Source organism: Plecotus auritus, assembly GCF_963455305.1.
Source record: "Plecotus auritus genome assembly, chromosome: 6".
Taxonomy (NCBI): Eukaryota; Metazoa; Chordata; class Mammalia; order Chiroptera; family Vespertilionidae; genus Plecotus; species Plecotus auritus.
The window spans coordinates 177,646,552-177,662,502 of record NC_137773.1 but is presented as its reverse complement, the minus strand read 5'-3'; the positions used below and the strand labels follow the sequence as shown (position 1 = coordinate 177,662,502).

The following is a 15,951-nucleotide window of genomic DNA, read 5'->3' as shown; positions in this document are numbered from 1 at the left end:
TTGGCTCCCAGAACAGCCAGCCCGGGCCCTGCAGAATGAGGCGGATTGCCCTGCCTGGAAGGCCCCTTGGCCTCCGACTCTTCAAGTTCATCCCGTCAGAGCCACCTCCCCAACCCCAGGATCCCCCACGCAGGCCCGCGGGAAGGCTGTCAGTACTGAGGACAGCGCTCCCCGCTCCCGGGCCCTGCGGCCCCACCTGCTGGGACCTGCTCAGCGCCCGCTCTGTGCCTGGGGAGGGCCACTCAGACGCCGCACCCAGAGACCAGGCCACGCCCCAAGGGACCTCCGGGAGGCGCCGCCTGGGAGCCTGTGTGGGGCTCCTCAGAGTTCATGGCAGTGGGCGCCCCGCCCCTCAAGCCGCGGTTCTGCAGGCCCCACGCCCTTCCCTCCACCATCTGGCTGCTCCCGGGCGGTCCGCTCAGCACGGCCCCACCATACACGTGCGTGCTGCTCCCCGCCGCTAATTCCGCTCCCCCCCCCCCTGCCACCCAGGGTCGGACCTCACTTCTGGGAAGGCCCAGTGTCCACTCATCCATCTCTCCGTTCACCCGTTTGCGTGTGACGGTGGGTCGGCGCCGAGCTGCAGCCGTGGCAGGTGCAGGGTTAAGGTGGGGGTGGGGGAGGTGTCCCCGAGTCGGGAGCGGGGAGAGGGCGGACCCCGTCCAGCCCCGCCCCGCGCCGGAGCCGAGCCAGAGCCCCGCGGAGCCCGGCCGCAGCCCCAGCCGGAGCCGGAGCCAGCGGAGCCCGAACAGCAACCCTCGGCCGGTGAGTCCCGCGGGAACTGGGGAAGTTTGGGGCGCAGGGTGAGCCCCAAGCGCGCTCGCCCGGACCCGCCCCCCGCCCTCTCGCGAGCTGGAAGTTTGGGGCTGGGAGGCTCTGGTGCCTGGGGTCCCAGGAGTGTGGCCCCTCCAGAAGGGATAGACTGGGGGACTCGGGGGTTTGCTGTGAGGGGCGCAGAGGTCCAGTTGCCCATTCCTGCTGGATCCTCGTGGGATCCCCAAATCCTCCTCCTCCCCCACATGGACACCAGGGCAGCTGGCCTCTGGGGGCCTGGCGTGGACAAACTGCTGAGGGTGGACCTCAAGGGGAAAACGCGGGGCCCTGGCCTCCAGGCCCAGACACCCTGGTCTTGGCCTTTGCTGGTGGGAATGGACAAGCTCAGTGGCTCCCAGAGGGGCTGTAGGGGTGTCCTGGAGTTGGACCCTGGCGGTAGTGGGAGACCTGACGGCTGCCCAGGGCACAGAGGAAGCCGGGAGGCGGGGCAGGAGTCTGCCCTGCAGAGGGAGAGCCCTGTCCTCGTCCCCTTACGTCCCATCTAGACCCAGTGTGACCAGGGAGCTCCGAGGGGGCTGGGCGGGCTTCCCCTCCTGTGCCCTCCCCTCCCTCGCGCTGAGCTGGGCTGCAGAACCCCAGCTGCCTTCCCCAGCTGTGAGGTGGGAGGCAGCGCCCAGGCTGGCCCTGCATGAGGGAGGACCAGCCACTTCCCTGCCCCGTCCATTCCCCTGCTCTCAGACCCCAGGACGGGTGGCCAAGGACGCTCCTGGTTGTAAACAGTCTGGGGCCGGGGGGAGGTGAGCAGGGGACAGGGGGTCCATGGGAGGGGGGAGTTGCCTGGGGTCTGGGAGCTGCGCCCCTGCCCCCTCCAGGTGGGTGGCCGCCACGGTGACTTGCTAGCCAGCCAGGGCCCTCCTCCTGCCTTTCCCACCAGGGACTCTGGGCCCTGAGCTACAGGCTGCTCATCGGGCCTCAGAGCAGGTCGGTGGCCTGACCCTGTCTCCCTCTCTCCTCCAGGAGGAGGCCCTGCCCTGGGCTGCGGACACCCCTCGAACCTGGTGGTCAGGATGAGGCTGGCATCGCGAGGCCTGCAGCCTGAGCCGTAGCGCGGCCTGCCAATGAGGTGAACGCCATGGCTGCAGGGGGCAGCCGGGCCTTTGCCTGGCAGGCGTTCCCACCCATGCCCACCTGCCGGGTGTACGGCACGGTCGCACACCAGGATGGGCACCTGCTCGTGCTGGGGGGCTGTGGCCGGGCTGGCCTGCCCCTGAACACTGCCGAGACCCTGGACATGGCCTCACACACGTGGCTGGCACTGGCACCCCTGCCCACTGCTCGGGCTGGCGCGGCCGCTGTGGTGCTGGGCAAGCAGGTGCTCGTGGTGGGAGGTGTGGACGAGGGCCAGAGCCCAGTAGCTGCCGTGGAGGCCTTCCTGGCCGACCAGGGCGGCTGGGAGCGTCGGGCCGCCCTGCCGCAGGCCGCCATGGGCATCGCCACGGTGGAGAGAGGTGAGTTGCCCTCCAGGGAGGGCTCTTGGTGCCCACGCCCTGCGTTTTCCCCCTTGGTCCTTCCCGTAGGGCCGGCAAGAGCTGCTGCTTTAGCCCGGGTGCCTGGGCAGGGCGTCGCCTGCTGTGCCCTCCCCTGCCCCGCTCCGAGCTGGGCTGCGGAACCCCAACCGCCTTTCCCAGCTGTGAGGCGGGAGGCTGGCCCTGCATGAGGGCGGACCCGCCCCTTCCTGCCCCGTCCATTCCTCCTCTCTCAGGGACAAGGGGGTGGCCAGTGACTCTCCTGGTTATAAACAGTCTGGGGGAGCAGGTGGGGGCAGAGCCTTGGCTCAGAGCCCGACAAGACTGTCCCCTCCACACACATCAGGGAGCCTGAGGGGGACAAAGGCCAACCTGGCTAGGGGACAGTTGCCATGGAAGCGCCCAGCTGACTGGCCTGTCTCCTCCAGGCCCCCTGACATGCCCCCAGCTGACCTTGAAGACATAAGAGGGCAAGAACTTACTCTAGTGAAAAGGTGGGGTGCAGAGGTGCTGTGGGGCTCCTGGGCAGAAGGCTTGTGGCCAACACTCCTCTCCTGCAGGCCCCAGCCCCTCTCGTAACCCCGCAGCTGGTCCCCCCACCCCGGCTTAAACCATCCTCCAACCTCCTTCCCCCAGGGGGCCCCATCTTGTGGCCTCCAGGTCTGACCAGGTCTGCTGCTGCTTGAATGCCAGACTTGGTTGCCATAGCATCTCCAGGGAGACGGAGACAGATTATAATTAGATCTGCTGCCTCCTGCTCTCCACTTGGAGGGGCCCTGGCCAGGGCAGGAATCCTGGTTCTCCCAGCACCCCCTCCAGGCAGGCGGGAGGGTTTCCCCTGATGGGGAGGGTACCACAAACATGGGTCCCCAGCCTCCCCAGGGCAACTGTCGGGGTGGGGTGCCCTGGGGAGCCTGGGGTGCTGTCTGCACCGCTCTTTTCTGTGCAGATGGCCTGGTGTACGCTCTGGGCGGGATGGGCCCGGACACAGCCCCGCAGGCCCAGGTTCGCGTGTACGAGCCCCGCCAGGACTGCTGGCTCTCGCTGCCTTCTATGCCCACGCCCTGCTACGGGGCGTCCACGTTCCTGCACGGGAACAAGATCTACGTGCTGGGTAAGGACCTGGGGCTGTGGGAAAGGGGCCCCGAGTCCAGAGCCCTACCCCTGTGAGTTGGCTAGAATCAGGCTGAGTTTGGGGGGCAGGACAAGGAGGCTTTGTTGGGGTGAGCCAGGCTAGCTCCGAGGCTTCAACCCCTGGCGGCCCTGCTGGAACTGGAACACCAAGCCTCAGTGCCCCGCAGCGGAGGGGTGACCAGGCCCTGGCTGCCCAGCTGGGTGGTGCAGGAGCGGGCAGCGCTGAGGCTCAGCAGCCTGGTGGCGAAGGCGCCTGCCAGCACCCAGGCTCCCTCCCAGTGCCCGATGCCATCGCAGGGGGCCGCCAGGGCAAGCTCCCCGTGACTGCTTTTGAGGCCTTTGACCTGGAGGCCCGCACCTGGACCCGGCACCCAAGCCTGCCCAGCCGCCGGGCCTTTGCGGGCTGTGCCATGGCCGAAGGCAGCGTCTTCAGCCTGGGGGGCCTGCAGCAGCCTGGGCCCCACAACTTCTACTCGCGCCCGCACTTCGTCAACACTGTGGAGACGTTCGACCTGGAGCACGGTGAGCAGGGTCCTGGGCGTCCTCCCGCGTGGAGGGCCCGTGGGGCCAGCCCTGACCTCCCCTCCCCGCCTCTCCCCTGCAGGCTCCTGGACCAAGCTGCCCCGCGGCCTGCGCATGAGGGATAAGAGGGCTGACTTTGTGGTTGGCGCCCTTGGGGGCCACATTGTGGCAGTTGGGGGCCTTGGTGAGTCTGCGGGCTGGTCCGGGAGGGAGCCCAGGGCAGGAAGGAGCGGCCTCCAGCGCGAGCACCACCCGCTGTCTCTGGGCTCATGAGCTTCCCTTTCCAATGTGGGAGCCAGCAAGGGGCGGTCTGTGAGCCAGATCTGGGGTTTCCTCAGCCCCTGGCTCTCCACTGTGTGCCAGCAGGGGCCTCGGGGCCCTGAATGAATGGCAGACAGAAACAGGCATGCACACAGGGAGGATGAATGGGCAGCAGCAGCAAGGCCCTGACAGTCCGCCCGGGGCGACGCCCCCTGGCCACCCTCCGGGTTCAGGGAGAAAAGAGCTGGCGCCCGCAGCCTGTGCCCCTCCAACCGCTGTCTCCTCCTGCAGGAAACCAGCCGTGCCCCCTGGGCTCCGCGGAGGGCTTCAGCCTTGCCCGGAGGCGCTGGGAGGTGCTGCCTGCCATGCCCACAGCCCGCTGCTCCTGTTCAAGTCTGCAGGCTGGGTCCCGGCTGTTTGTCATCGGGGGCGTGGCGCAGGGTCCCAGCCAGGCCGTGGAGGCTCTGTGTCTGCGTGATGGGGTCTGAATGCCTGAAGGGACCTTCCCACCGGAGCAGCTCAGGGCCAGAGGCAGCTGCCCGGGGCTCCCGGTGCTGCTGAGGAAGCTCCGTGGCTCTGAGGGATGAGGGAGGCAGGGCGTGGGCGCTGGGACACTGCCTCGGGGATGGGGCAGGAGGCGTCACCCTTAGCGTAGGGTATCCATAAGCTCCCACCCCCTCACCCCCATTCACTCATGGGCCAGGCCTCGCCTCACCCTTGCTCTGGGACCTCCTGGGCCTTCTGTCTGACTGGGAAGTGGGGGAGGGGAGAGCCGGCCTTATGCCCTGCAGGGTCAGTGCCTGCCTGGAGTTGACCAGGCCTTCCCAGTGACTATTCCGGAAAAGTCCTGGCTGCCAGCCTGCCTTGGAGGCCCCTGGGGATCCAGGAGAGTTGGAGGGTGGGGGACACAGAGGGAATGGAAGAGCGAGCGCAGGAACCTCCAAAGGGTCAAAAATGTTAGCTTTGGGCCCTTTACACTGTTGGCTTGTGACCTTGGGCCAGTCATGTCACCTCTCTGTGCCTCAGCATCCTCACCTAAACGGGGATCTCCAGAACCTTCCTGCCCTCCCACCTCACAGGGCTGTTGTGAGGACGCAGGGAGTAAAGATGTGGAAGTAAAAATGCTGCTAAAATCTGGTGCATGGCCCTGGCGGACTCCTATGTCACCCTGCAGCCCGTCCTCCTGGGGGGCCTCGGTTCTCCAAAGGATAAGGGTCCAGAAGAGCCTTTGAGATCGGGCCGCTGCCCCCAGGTGTTCTGGTGTCTCAGCCCCTCCTAAGCCTCAGATTCTCCTTGGGGGACCCAGGAAGGCCGCTGTCCCCACTGTCCTGGATGGTGGGGCCCCACAGGACGAGCAGAGAAGAGCGCAGAAAACGACCACACACCGTGCAGTCAGGGCGCTCTCCTGGTCTGGGCGTCTGGCAGAGCCCTGCTGCCTGCAGAGGCTCGCGGGGTGTGGCGGACAGTCTCCCTCTGTGCCGGCTGCGGCTGCGGGGAAGCTGTCTCCCAGGCAGGACTGTGGCACCCGCAGACCCTAGAGGCGAAGTCTTGCAGAGAAAGCCAAGCTGCTGGCCCTGCCTCCTCGTCAGGCTGCGCTGCCCACTTTTAGGGCCATTGGCTCCGGCTTTCTGCAGTCTCCTGAGTGTGAGGGGCTCACAGCTGGGTTTGCTGCAAGAATGGATTTGGGGTCCCGGACCCATCTGCTGTGGCCATGGTAACCCTCCGGACCCTTAGCCTCCTGCTGGCTGTAGCCCTTCTCACTCAACGCAGAGCTCCCAAGGCCACACCGCCCCTGCCCAGCACATAGGCACCAGGGGCACCAGTGCCTCGGGAGCTGGGCATAAGGCCTGGCAGTGTCTTCCTGCGCTCCAGCCTCTGCGCCCTCCTGGCCTACAAGCACAGGCCAGGGAGGCCTCGGTGTCAGCCATTCTTTTTTTGTTAATTCTCACCAGAGGGTATTTTTCCATTGGCTTTTAGAGAGAGTGGAAGGGAGAGAAAGAGACACAGAGAGAAACACCGATGTGAGAGGGACACATCAATAGGCTGCCTCCCACATGCACCCCGACTGGGACCAGGGATCAAGCCTGCAACTGAGGCGCATGCCCTTGAGGTACGTGCCATTGACTGGAGTCAAACCCACGACCCTTCAGTCTGCAGGCCGACGCTCTATCCACTGAGCCAACCGGCCAGGGCCTCAGCCATCCTGGTTTAATGCTCTGGACCAGTTTAGACACTCGGAGACCCCGTCATGAAGGTAATGCTGCAGCGGTTTGGGCCTGGGGATCTTTGGGAGGTTGGTCGGTGTACTGGGGCCGGGGACCTGGGGGCCCCCGCTGTCGCCGCCACAGTGGCCGCTCTGGGACGGCTGGCAGAAGTTCTGCTGGTAGGTGGTACAGGTGCGGGGAGACTGGATCTGCACAAAGTGGACGAGGCGCTGAGGGGGGTCACTGGGTCCTGGGCTTAAGCGGAAGTTGGACTGGTAGGAGGACTCCAGGGGCCGCTTCTGGCACAGCTCCAGCTCGCTGGAGGCCCAGTGCAGGAAGGTGGGCCGCTGACACAGGCGCGCCATGTCTTTCCGCCTCCCGATGCCCTGCAGTAGGCAGTAGGGACCCTCCTCAGCCGTACGGGCCCTTGGCCCACAGTCCTGGCATCAGGCTTTGCCTTGGATGCCTCCTGACGCCCAACCTGCCCGCTGATGCCTGGCTTGTGCCTGGTCTCCCTGGCCTGAACCCCTGCCTCCATTCCGAGTGAGGCCCCAGAAAGGCAGGCCCTGGGACACTTGTCAGGCCGGCTGGCAGGGGAAACCAAAGCACAGGAGCCCCTCCCGCACTCTCACCCCACCTCCCTGCTCAGCTCCAGCCTGGGGCGCCGCCGCGCGCACTCACTTTGTCGAAGGAAGTGCGGTTGTCATGCTTGGAGAAGAAGTGCTGCCGCACGGGCTCCTTGAAAAAGAGAGAAGGCCATGGGGGAAATGGTGCTCACCTGCCCGTAGTTCCCCAGGAGCCACGGCCCTAACCTGCTGAACTGCTACACCCCGAAAGGACAGATACCAATGAAAGCAACACCTCACTGGGACACCTCGCCCTGGGACCTGTCCCAAAGCAGCCGCCTCCAGGCCGCCAGCTGAGAAAGGGCCCAGGGGAGTGGCTCAGGATTTACACAGGGCCCTCACCTCCACATCACCCAGGATTAGGCGTGGTTCTCTCCTCCCCTCTGCCCACACCTACTCCCCCATCAGCAGCCCAAGCTCTTGACCCTGAACACCACCTGGAAATGGACATTTTTCTCTCTAGCTCAAGTTCCTTCCTGAATTCCAGACTCAGCAGCTAACCGCAGACATCTAATGCAGCGTCGCCAACCCGTGGTCCGTGAGGTCCAAAAGGTTGGCCACCGCTGGTCTAACGGGCATCTCAAACATGACTGAGCTCTGGATCGTTCCCCAAACCCACTCCTGCTACAGCCTCCCCAGCTCAGGTCACGGCAGCTAGATCCAGCCAAACCACAGAGACCCCTGGATTCCTTCTTTCTTTCACACCTTACATCCAACGTGCCAGGAACCCTGTTGGTATTTCAACATGCACCCAGGCCTGGAGCACGCCTTGGCACGGCCACAGCTTCCCCTGGTCCAAGCCACCTTCCTCTCTTGCCTGAATTATTGCAAGAGCTTCACACCTGGTAGCCCTGCCTCCGAGCTTGCTTCCCCATCTACTGTCCTCTTAGCAGGCAGAAGAACTCTTTGATGCGTGAGTCCATTCACATCCCTTGTTTGCAAAGGTCCCTCGTGTCTGTAAAAGCCAAGTCATCATAGTGGTCCGTGAGCCCCACACAGCACCGATGGCTCCATCACCTGCAGCCAGCCGGCATCCTCCCTGCCCTCAGGCACAGCAGCTGCTCCCGCCTCCAGCCTGTGCGCCTGCTCTTTGCCTGAGACTTCTCTGGCCATGACTCCTCCTCACCTTCCTCTTGGGAAGTCCTCCTGGAGCACTACCCCAGCAGTCCCATCACCCCAACTCTGCATTTCTCCCCTTCTCGCGTCTACGTGACTATATTCTGGATGCTTATTGTCTGCTTTCTCTCTGCTCACATCTGTAACTCAGTCAGAACAGTGCCTGGTCTGAGAGGTTCAGTCTTGGCTGGGTTGGGGAGCGAGCAATGGCTGATGGCGGGTTCCTAAGTAAAAGGCAGGGGGTCGCTTCACCCCAATCTCTGAACCAGAATGCTCAGGGGGAGCTGTGGCGTGTGCCTTGGACAAGCTCCCCCACGGGACCTCCTCCTTACACAGCTAGAACAGGTCTCCAACTAGAATAAAAGTGTCAGGAAGGTGGGAGCCAGCCAGCCTTACCTTTCATTCCTCATAACACAAGCTGACATCCCAGGGATTAAAACCCCGGGGCCCTTTTAGAAAAAAACAACAGGAGAAAATCTTCAGAATCTAAAGCCAGACGAAGAGTTCTTAGACTTGATCCATAAAAAAAAAGACCCATAAAAAATTGATAAATTGGGCCTCATCAAAACGAAAAACGTTTGCTTTGTGAATGTCCATATGAAGCAGCTGAAAAGACAAGCTACAAACTTGGAGAAAATATTTGCAACCCACATACTCAATGAAGGACTGCAACCTAGAACGCATAAAGATCTCTCACAGCTCCACGGGAAAATAACAAACCATCCAATTAGAAAACTGGCTAATGACATAAAGACATTTCACCAAAGAGGATATGCAAATGGCAAGTAACACATGAAAAGAAGTTCACCATCATTAAACATTCGAGAAATGAAAATTAACCACCGTGCGATGTCACAGGACATCAATCATAATGACTAAAATGAAAGATAGAGCCGGCGACAGGTGTTGGTGAGGATGGAGAGAAACTGGATCCCACACACACTGCTGGTGGGAATGTGAAAGCTACAGCTACTCCGGAAAATAGTTTGGCCGTTTGTTTTTAAAACTAAACATACAACTTCTCTATGACCCAGCAACTGCACGCCTGGGCATTTATTCTAAAGAAATGAAAACCTATGTTCACGCCAAACGCTGTACACAAATAGCCATGGCAGCTTTAGTTGTAAGGACCAAACACTGGAATCAGCCCAGATAGTCTGTAATAGGCGAAGAGTTAAACAGGTATATACATACCACCGACTACCATCAGTAAAAAAGGATGGCTCATCGATACACACCACGGGGTGGATCTGTAGGAAATTACGCCGAGTAAGAAAAACCAATCCCAAGAGTTCCACGCTCTATCATTCCAGTAGATAACACTTGGAAGTGACAAAATTTTAGAAATGGGAGAGAGATTGGTGAACGCCAGGGGTTAGAGACAGGGAAGGTGGAGGAGCGGGAGACGGGTGGGTGTGGCCATAAAAGGGCAGCACCAGGGACCCTGTGGTTTGGGTACACAAACCTACACAGGCAATAAAAAGTTCTAGATCTTCATATCCACACACAAGTACAAGTGAAGCTGGGGAAGTCTGGGTGAGAGGTGAATGCATTCATGTCAGTGTCCTGGCTGTGATGTTGCACGATAGCTTTGCACAACGTCACCATTGGGGGAAACTGAGCAGAGTGCAGATGAAATCTCTATTATTTCTCACAACTGTGTATGTCTCTACAATCGTCTCAATACAAATTTCAACTTAAAAACCCTGGGAGCCTGGTAAGAATGCATCCTTTCCTCCGCCCCCACCCCCCACCCCCACCCCGGCCCCCGCCCCGCCGCCCCTCGCCCAGGCAGCTGTGAGTGTCTGCCCTGAGGAGAATCTCCCCTACATCGTTGTTCTAAACTATCTAGGGCCCCTTTTCCACCAAGTGGTGAAAACCATGGTCTCTGAGCAGGTGGGGCTCAGGGGCTCCGGCTGAAGAGGCCTTGGGGCAGGGGTCTCTTACTAAGAGGGGCTGTGTCTGCAGTGGGAGGCCAGGGCCCCGTGGAGGTCCCCAGTCTGCAGTCACCGGGTGCTGAGGGCAGAGCCTCTGTGGCTGCCTGAGGATGTCGGACAGGGACCCACAGTTATAGCACCGCCAGGGGCCGGCCTGCCCCAGCCATGACCCAGGACTAGAATTACATTTCCCAAGAGTCGGGCAAGCAAAGGCTAGGAATCAATCAGTCTGGTTTGGAAGAGAGAATTGTCTTGTGTCTGAATGGCCTGGATAAGATGCCTGAACGCCTCGGGAGAGGAGAGGGAAGTGGGTGCTGCCCGTGGGGGGCTGTAAGGGCAGCTGCAGGGAGCCTGCAGACCCCCACACCTCTCCCCAGCGAGAGCATTAACGCGCCTCCCTGCACAGCCCCACTAATTGCAACCACTTCCCACCTGGGAGCAGCTAGCGGCTTGGCATTTACACACCGAGCCCAGCACACAGGCCCGCTGCTGGGGCTCGGCTGGCACACACCTGACACACAAGTCTCCACTTCCACCAAGACGGGTCCGTACTCTGGCCCTGGCGGACAGACTGAGCGATGCTCCAGTCTGCGGGCTCCCACAAACACCCAGCAGGAAGCCCCGGGCGTCTCTGCTCCCCACACTACGCAGGCCCTGGACCAGCCGTGGGCAAACTACGGCCCGCGGGCCGGATCCGGCTGTTCTATCCGATTCTCTTGCTCTCCCCTCCGCTCCTTTACTTTGAATTTATATTAGTTCACACAAACACTCCATCCATGCTTTTGTTCTGGCCCTCCGGTCCAGTTTAAGAACCCATTGTGGCCCTCGAGTCAAAAAGTTTGCCCACCCCTGACCTGGACCCTGGCAGGGGGGGTGGCCCTGGCTCAGTAGGCAGTGCCCAGGAGCACCAAGAGGTCCCAGCTCTGCAGCATGGCGGCCTCCAGGACCTGCTGGGGCTGAGTCAGAAGCCGGGGAGCAAGGCGCTGCTGGGCAGAGCACCCGCCAGGCCTCCCAGGCCCCTCCCCTGCTCCGGGAGGAGGCAAACTGGGCCCTGCTCCCCGGTGCCTCCCTCTGGCCTGGCCGGGAAGCCCTGGAGGAGAGGGGTGCCTCCCTCTGGCCGGGAAGCCCTGGAGGAGAGGAGGGGAGGCGGGAGAGACCTGCTTTCCCTGCTCCCTCAGGCCAGCCCCACCGCCGTGTCTCTCCGCACCTCTCCCCTGGGTTCCAGAGGCCATGCCTGCCTTCCCTGTCCCTTCGGACCCACCTGTCAGACTACCTTCCCCAAGGCCCTCACCTCACCCCTCTGTACTGCACCCTCCTGAGCTCTGTTCCGAGTGGGCTTCTCCTCGTTGGGACCCCGCCTTGTCTCCAGGCCTGGAAGCAGGAGGCCCAAGACCTGCACCCTCTCCCGCCATTTTCGGCTGAACTCCCTGGGCTCCGGAGGCTCGGGCGCACCTGGGCCCTGACCCTCCTCCCTCTCGGCGGCAGGAGGTCACCCGCGTGGGCTCCTCCCGCTCCGCCTGCAGGGGCAAGACCTGACCTCTCGGGACGAGGGCCAGGCCCCAGGCCGCCGGGTGTCCGTCAGCTGCGTGGGGGCTCCCCGCGAGGAGCAGGCGCCGGTACCTTGCATCGCTGCAGGAACACTGTGGGAGGCTGGGGCTTGGCTGCCAGGCGGTATTCGAGGGCGCTCTCGTTCTTGACCTGGCCTCGGTAGTGCCCATAGAAGCCATTGCTGTGCTGTAGCAAAGGCAGGCGTGAGGGTGAGCCCATCCCACCGACTCCTGAGCCTCGGACCCAGGGCCCCAGAGGCTCCACGCCGCTCCGGGGAGTTTCTGGCCGAATAGGAAGCATCCGAGGTGGGGGCGCCCCGAGGGGGCCTGCAGAGAGGCGTCTCCCACGCCTCCTAGAACAGCGGGCGGCTGCGCTGGCCCTGGGAGGGCCGCGTGCCTGTGGGGGGATCAAGCTTAGGCCTCAGGCCAAACAGGGTTCGGGGCCGGGACCCTGGAAGGGGCGGCAGGAAGACCCAGTCGGCCGGGGCCTGGGTGGCGGAGAGGGTGGGTGCTCAGGCTGGCGCCGGGCGGGCGGACCCCCTTACCCAGGAGCCCACGAGCGCGCTCTGCATCCTTCCGGGAGGAGCCGGAGCAGACCTGCCGCTCGTCCCGGGAGCTGCCGCGGCGCAGGCCCTGCCCGTTGCTTGGTGACCGGGGCTGTGACCGCACAATGCCGCTGGGCGGGAAGGCTGCCCCGCACCGGCGGGAGGGGCCTCGAGCAGGGGAGCACCGGGGCTCCACTGCCGGGCGATGAAGTCACGACACCCCGAGATCCTCGCGTCTGGAGCCCGCGCAGCCGAACGCGGGGACCGGCGTGGCGAGGGCACCGCGGAGCAGGAGACACGCGGCCGGGCTGGAGCCCCGCGGGGAGAACGCGCGTCCGGCCGCCTCGCGGGGGTGCGGCGCCGGAGCGCGGGTCGGGCCGGGACCACGGGGCCTGCGAGGGCGGGACGGCGGAGCTGGAGGCCAGGAGAAGGAGCCGCGGCGCCATCCCAGCCGGCCCGGCGCCAACAGCCCGCCGCTCTCCGGGGCTGTGAACAGCCCACCCCGCCATCCACCAGAGCAGCCGCCGCCCCGAAAGGTGCCCATGGCCAAGGCGGCGCCAGGCACCCGCCGGGGAGGCTCAGGGGACAGAGCGGCGGCGGCGGGTCCGGGTTCGAGTCCCTCAGGCCACGTGCCCCGCCTGTGGCTCCACGCCCGCCCGCAAGAGCGACGGCGCACAGGGGCGCCATTTCTGAAGGACCGCCTGCGGCCGCGGGCTCCCCACCGCCTGCTGCTAGGGCGGAGGGGGGGCAGGGGCGGGCGGAGGGCCCATCACCCCACACCGGGCGCCCCGGCGGCTCCAGCCAGCGAGGGCAGCGGCGCTTTTAAAGGGCTTTTGGCCGGATTTTCCGGGCGGAGACCTCTACGCAACCCGGAGGGGAGAGCGGCATGTGGCCCCCGCAGGGGAACCGTGGCCCCCGCGAAGGGAATGTCCACAGTGAAGGGACCTGAAAAGCCAGTCCCCGGGGGAGGGGGTCAACTCAACTGCGCCGTCGAACCTCACACCTGCGAGCGCGGCCCACGAGTCCTCTCCTCGCCCCACAGCCGGCCCTCCTTTTGGGGAGAGGCCGGGGCACCCCTCCCCACCTCCCCGCCTCCCCCTCCCCGCCCCACCCTCGGGCTCCCGCCTCACCCGGGCCTCAGTGCAATCTGCCTTCACGGGGGACCCCACCCTGCTTCACGGTTTAATTTTTAGAATTATTTTATTGCTTTCAGAGCGGGAGGAAGACATCAATGCTGAGAGAGAATCATGGACCGGCTGCCTCCTGCACGCCCCCCGCGGGGCATCCAGCCCGCAACCCAGGCACGTGCCCTGAGCGGAAGGGAACCGAGAGCTCCGGGAGCCACGCAGCCGGCCTGGTCCCCGGTGACCGCCACCCAGAGCCACACCCGCCCTCCGCCGGCTCCCGCATCGCGCCCAGGGGCCCCGGTGGGCGCGGTCTCTCCTCCGTCCTCTCTGCTCCAGCTCCCGGCGGGGCCCCCTCTGACCGCGGCAGCCCTCCCGCGACCACGCCCCTGCCCAGCGCTCCTCGGCCCACGCAGGCCCCCCACGCCCTGGCCCCTGGGCGCCCTTCCACTCCGCATTCGGCGGGCAGGTGGCTTCGGTGGCCCCTCAGTGGGTCCGCATCGATGGCGGGCAGGCGGGGCGCGTGGGCGGCAGCTGGGGGAGGGGGAGGGGCACGCCTCACGAGGTGCGCGTGGGCTGGGGGTGCGCGTGCGTGGACCTGGCCAGGATCCCAGCCGTTAAGACCGTTAGAACCGTTAAAACCGTTAAAGCTATTAGTCACGTGCTGCAGCAGGGGCCGGGCCCAGGGGGCGGGGCGTGACCCCCATTGGTCAGAGCAGGCCCTGGGGGCGGGGCCGCGCATGCCTAGTCGGCTTCCACGGGGCCAAGTGCTTTGGAAGCCAGCCCAGGGCTCCCTCGGGCCCAGGCGTGTGCGGCCTCGGAAGTGGCGGCGGAAGGGGTTCGGGCTGTCTCTCGGGGCGCGGGGGGGAGGCGGGCAGGTGGGAGCCGAGTGAATTCCCAGGGGCCTCGAGGGGGCGTTTCCAGGACTCAGGATTCCTCGCTGGAGCGCACCTCGCGGTTCCTGGCCCCGCTCCTTCCTGCGCGTGCGACGGGAGTCCGCCGGGCAGTGGGGTGGCCGGGAAGCCGACGGGGTTTGCGGAACCAGGCGCGGGCCTCCTGGTTAGTGCGGAGCCCGGAGCATGAAGCGGCCGGAGATGAGAGACAAGGGCTGCGGGAGGCAGGGCGGGCCTGGCTGAGGCCAGAGGGGCCACGGGCTGAGGGGGACCCTGTTGTGACCCAGGGGAGGAGCGGAGGGTACGTGCCCGGCCCCCCACACACACACTATGGCCTCGGGGTTCTCCACGTGGAAGACGGTCAGATTGGGGCTCTAGCCCTGAGGCCCCCTCCTCAGCCCACGTGTTCTCCCCTGCCCGCCACCTTGCCAGGGCCCTTCCTGTGGAAATGGTCGCGTTCTTCTTTTAATGCATTTTGATTGATTTCGGGGAGGAAGGGAGAGGGGGAGGGTTAGAGCATCAATGACGAGAGTCATGGCTGGGCCGCCTCCTGCACACCGCCCACTGGGCGCTGGGGACCGAGCCTGCCCCTGGGCGGGTCCCTGACCAAACCCAACGGTGACCTCCTGGCGAAAAGGTCGCACCTTTACTCCCACCTTCACTGCGGTGCTTCTTTCATAGGATTGGGGGGGGGGGTGTGCCCTGGAAACCTCTGAAGGTGTGCCTTCCCGTGCCCATTCCTTAGGGCGACCAGTGTCCTCCCTGAGAGTGGGGCCAAGGAGGGCGTCACCGGCTGGGTTTCTGCCGCCTGAGAAGGGAAAGCCCAGACAGGGAGCGCGAAGACGGGACAGACAGACAGACATGAGGCTGAGCACGTCAGCACCGCGGGGTCCTTAGAGCCAAGGGGAAAACACGGAGTTCCTGCCGCGTTTAAGAAGCCCGAGGACAAGGCCCACGTCGCCCGCTGGTGTGCTCAGGGGACTGAGTTTCCCCTGCGGCAAGAGGTCGCTGGTTCGCTGGTTCGATTCTGGCCGGGCACATGCCCGGGTTTGGGGCTCCACACCCAGAAGGGGACCCATCATTGATGTTTCCCTCCCCCCCCCCTCTAAAAACAAAACATTTTTTTTAAAGTCAGGAAAGCTAAAAACTTTAAATAAAAAGGAAATTAGATCTGGAACTAGGGGAGCAGTATTCTGAACCCAAAGCCACATCTATAGAATGACTCTCCTCCCATCAGCATAGACAGACATGGAAGACAAGAGGATTTGTCCTGTAGATTAATAATGGCCTTAAATAATGGTCTTGTGGTGAAGTGTATAAAATTGTCTATATCCTAAATCTAGACACTAGGAGGAGGAATTTCTGCTAATGTGGATAGAAGAAAAAACTTAGGCTGTCAAAGAAATAAGTAAACCTGAGTCAGAAATCCAGTATTTACTTCAATTCACCTTCTTTCTTAAAATATGTAGTAAGTCTGTGCTGATCTAAGGACCTGAAATATAATAATTGGAAGACAATCATATGTATTTTTAAATCTGTGGATACCTGGAAAGTTTTGCTCCATTGTCTTAATTTAGATCCCAAGTATTTTTTCCCTCTAATTTCACAGTAAATATTTTCTGAGTACCTATTAGGTGCCAGGCACAATATCTAGATTCTGGAAATGTAGCAGTGAAGAAAACAGACAAAAATTCCTGTTCTCAAAGTGGTGAACATTATGAAACAAGATAAATTAATAAAGC

General features: G+C 63.1%; 2 protein-coding genes across 5 annotated transcripts; one reads left to right on the top strand and one right to left on the bottom strand.

The window, feature by feature from the left end:
* Positions 1 to 480: 480 nt before the first annotated feature.
* On the top strand, positions 481 to 5,350 carry KLHDC8B (kelch domain containing 8B). Of its 2 annotated transcripts, none has more exons than XM_080673555.1 (6): positions 481 to 765; positions 1,792 to 2,282; positions 3,250 to 3,414; positions 3,732 to 3,956; positions 4,039 to 4,140; positions 4,509 to 5,350. In XM_080673555.1, the coding sequence occupies exons 2-6, from the start codon at positions 1,907 to 1,909 to the stop codon at positions 4,703 to 4,705; spliced, it is 1,065 nt and encodes a 354-aa protein (XP_080529681.1). In that variant the 5' UTR covers positions 481 to 765; positions 1,792 to 1,906; the 3' UTR covers positions 4,706 to 5,350. The 2 variants fall into 2 exon arrangements, with proteins under 2 accessions (XP_080529681.1, XP_080529682.1); XM_080673556.1 differs by having other exon boundaries at positions 481 to 803.
* Positions 5,351 to 5,495: 145 nt separating this feature from the next.
* On the bottom strand, positions 5,496 to 12,851 carry CIMIP7 (ciliary microtubule inner protein 7). 3 transcript variants are annotated; one of them, XM_080673554.1, is made up of 4 exons: positions 12,193 to 12,851; positions 11,721 to 11,834; positions 7,103 to 7,159; positions 5,496 to 6,828 (listed from the first exon to the last, which is right to left on the bottom strand). In XM_080673554.1, exons 1-4 carry the CDS (start codon positions 12,217 to 12,219, stop codon positions 6,412 to 6,414), a joined length of 615 nt encoding a protein of 204 aa, XP_080529680.1. In that variant the 5' UTR covers positions 12,220 to 12,851; the 3' UTR covers positions 5,496 to 6,411. The 3 variants fall into 3 exon arrangements, with proteins under 3 accessions (XP_080529680.1, XP_080529678.1, XP_080529679.1); XM_080673552.1 differs by having other exon boundaries at positions 11,721 to 11,829; XM_080673553.1 differs by having other exon boundaries at positions 5,496 to 6,807; positions 11,721 to 11,829.
* Positions 12,852 to 15,951: the final 3,100 nt, after the last annotated feature.